This window comes from Austrofundulus limnaeus, unplaced genomic scaffold (assembly GCF_001266775.1).
Source record: "Austrofundulus limnaeus strain Quisiro unplaced genomic scaffold, Austrofundulus_limnaeus-1.0 Scaffold2033, whole genome shotgun sequence".
NCBI lineage: Eukaryota > Metazoa > Chordata > Actinopteri > Cyprinodontiformes > Rivulidae > Austrofundulus > Austrofundulus limnaeus.
The window spans coordinates 34,670-36,450 of record NW_013954435.1 but is presented as its reverse complement, the minus strand read 5'-3'; the positions used below and the strand labels follow the sequence as shown (position 1 = coordinate 36,450).

Genomic DNA, 1,781 nt, shown 5'->3' with positions numbered 1-1,781 from the left:
TCTAAAACACGATCCAGACCCAAACCCAGAGTCTAAAACACGATCCAGACCCAAACCCAGAGTCTAAAACACGATCCAGACCCAAACCCAGTCTCTAAAACCCTGATCCAGACCCAAACCCAGAGTCTAAAACACGATCCAGACACAAACCCAGACTCTAAAACACTATCCAGACCCAAACCCAGACTCTAAAACACTGATACAGACCCAAACCCAGTCTCTAAAACCCTGATCCAGACCCAAACCCAGAGTCTAAAACACGATCCAGACACAAACCCAGACTCTAAAACACTATCCAGACCCAAACCCAGACTCTAAAACACTGACCCAGACCCATAACCCCCCTGGCCCATTAGCTGAAACTGCCTCATTAAGTTTGTCTCACTGATTTGGACTGTTTCTGGACATTGTCCTTCATGTCTCAGAGGGGGTCCTGGTGGGTGTCCCTCAGTGCAGCGGGGTTTCAGGTGAACCTGGGGCTGTGTCTCAGTTTAGGGGCTGCTGAGTTCTGATACTGGAGCTAAACCCAAATTATTACAGGTTTATTTATTCACGGTTTTATTCTGAAGTTATTCCTCCAGTGAAAAGATGAGTGAAGACACGTCCCAATGCAGTTTACAGCTGAAGACACATGGTCACACAAACATACGTCCTCTGAAGGCTGGACGTCTCATGTCACAGTAGCCGACCTGGACTCTGAAGACTGTGGCCTCTGTGGGCCGTGGTCTGGATCCTCTGTAGTCCCTGAATTAAGACACAACCCYCCACCACCCCCAGATCTCTGTGACTAACCCTAACCCTGATCCTAAACACAACACACTCTGCCTCTGTCCTTAGACCCATGTCCACTGTGTCTCTGATATGGGATTAGTGTCCACATGTCCACTGTGTCTCTGATGTAGGACTAGTGTCCACATGTCCACTGGGACCACAGTCTGAGAGCATCTCCTGTGTTGCAGGCGGGGATCTTCAGCATGCACTCCTGTGAGGAAGGATTTGCCACAGGAGGACGAGACGGCTGCGTACGCCTTTGGGATACGGACTTCAAACCCATCACCAGGATTGACCTAAGAGAGGCCGAGCAGGGCTACAAAGGTCTGCTGTCCTCTGAGTCATGTGATCATTTACCTGTTCCCAGACATCTGACACACCTGTAGCCTCACGTCAACACAGCATGAGTCTTTGTAACCCCTGTAACCTGTGTCAGTAGGTCTGACTCCTGTAGAYCTCCTCAGCAGGTAGGACCTGTAAGACCCTGAACCAGGATCCAGTTTTTCCTCTGCTGGTTCTGGTTCCAGGTCTGTCGATTCGCAGCGTGTGCTGGAAAGCGGACCGGATCCTGGCAGGGACTCAGGACAGTGAGATCTTTGAGGTGATGGTTCGAGACCGGGACAAACCGGTTCTCCTGATGCAGGGTCACAGTGAGGGGGAGCTGTGGGCGCTGGACCTCCACCCCAAACAACCAGTGGCTGTTACCGGGAGCGACGACCGCTCAGTCAGGTGAGTCTGATGTGAAAACACAGCATCCTTACCTGTCTGTCTCACCTGTCTGTCTCACTTGTCTGTGTCACCTGTCTGTCTCACCTGTCTGTCTCAACTGTTTGTCACACCTGTCTGTCACACCTGTCTGTGTCACATGTCTGTCACACCTGTCTGTCTCACCTGTCTGTCTCACCTGTCTGTCTCACATGTTTGTCACACCTGTCTGTCTCACCTGTCTGTCTCACCTGTCTGTCTCACATGTCTGTCACACCTGTCTGTGTCACATGTCTGTCACACCT

General features: G+C 51.2%; 1 protein-coding gene across 1 annotated transcript in view; it reads left to right on the top strand.

Annotated features, from left to right (window-relative positions):
* Positions 1 to 959: 959 nt before the first annotated feature.
* The window catches only part of eml6 (EMAP like 6), a gene marked incomplete at its 5' end in the record, with an annotated part of 19,105 nt that continues 18,283 nt past the window's right edge, over positions 960 to 1,781 (top strand). The window contains 2 exon segments of the mRNA XM_014034286.1: positions 960 to 1,095; positions 1,299 to 1,500. Of these exon segments, the coding sequence (XP_013889740.1) occupies positions 960 to 1,095; positions 1,299 to 1,500 (338 nt within the window).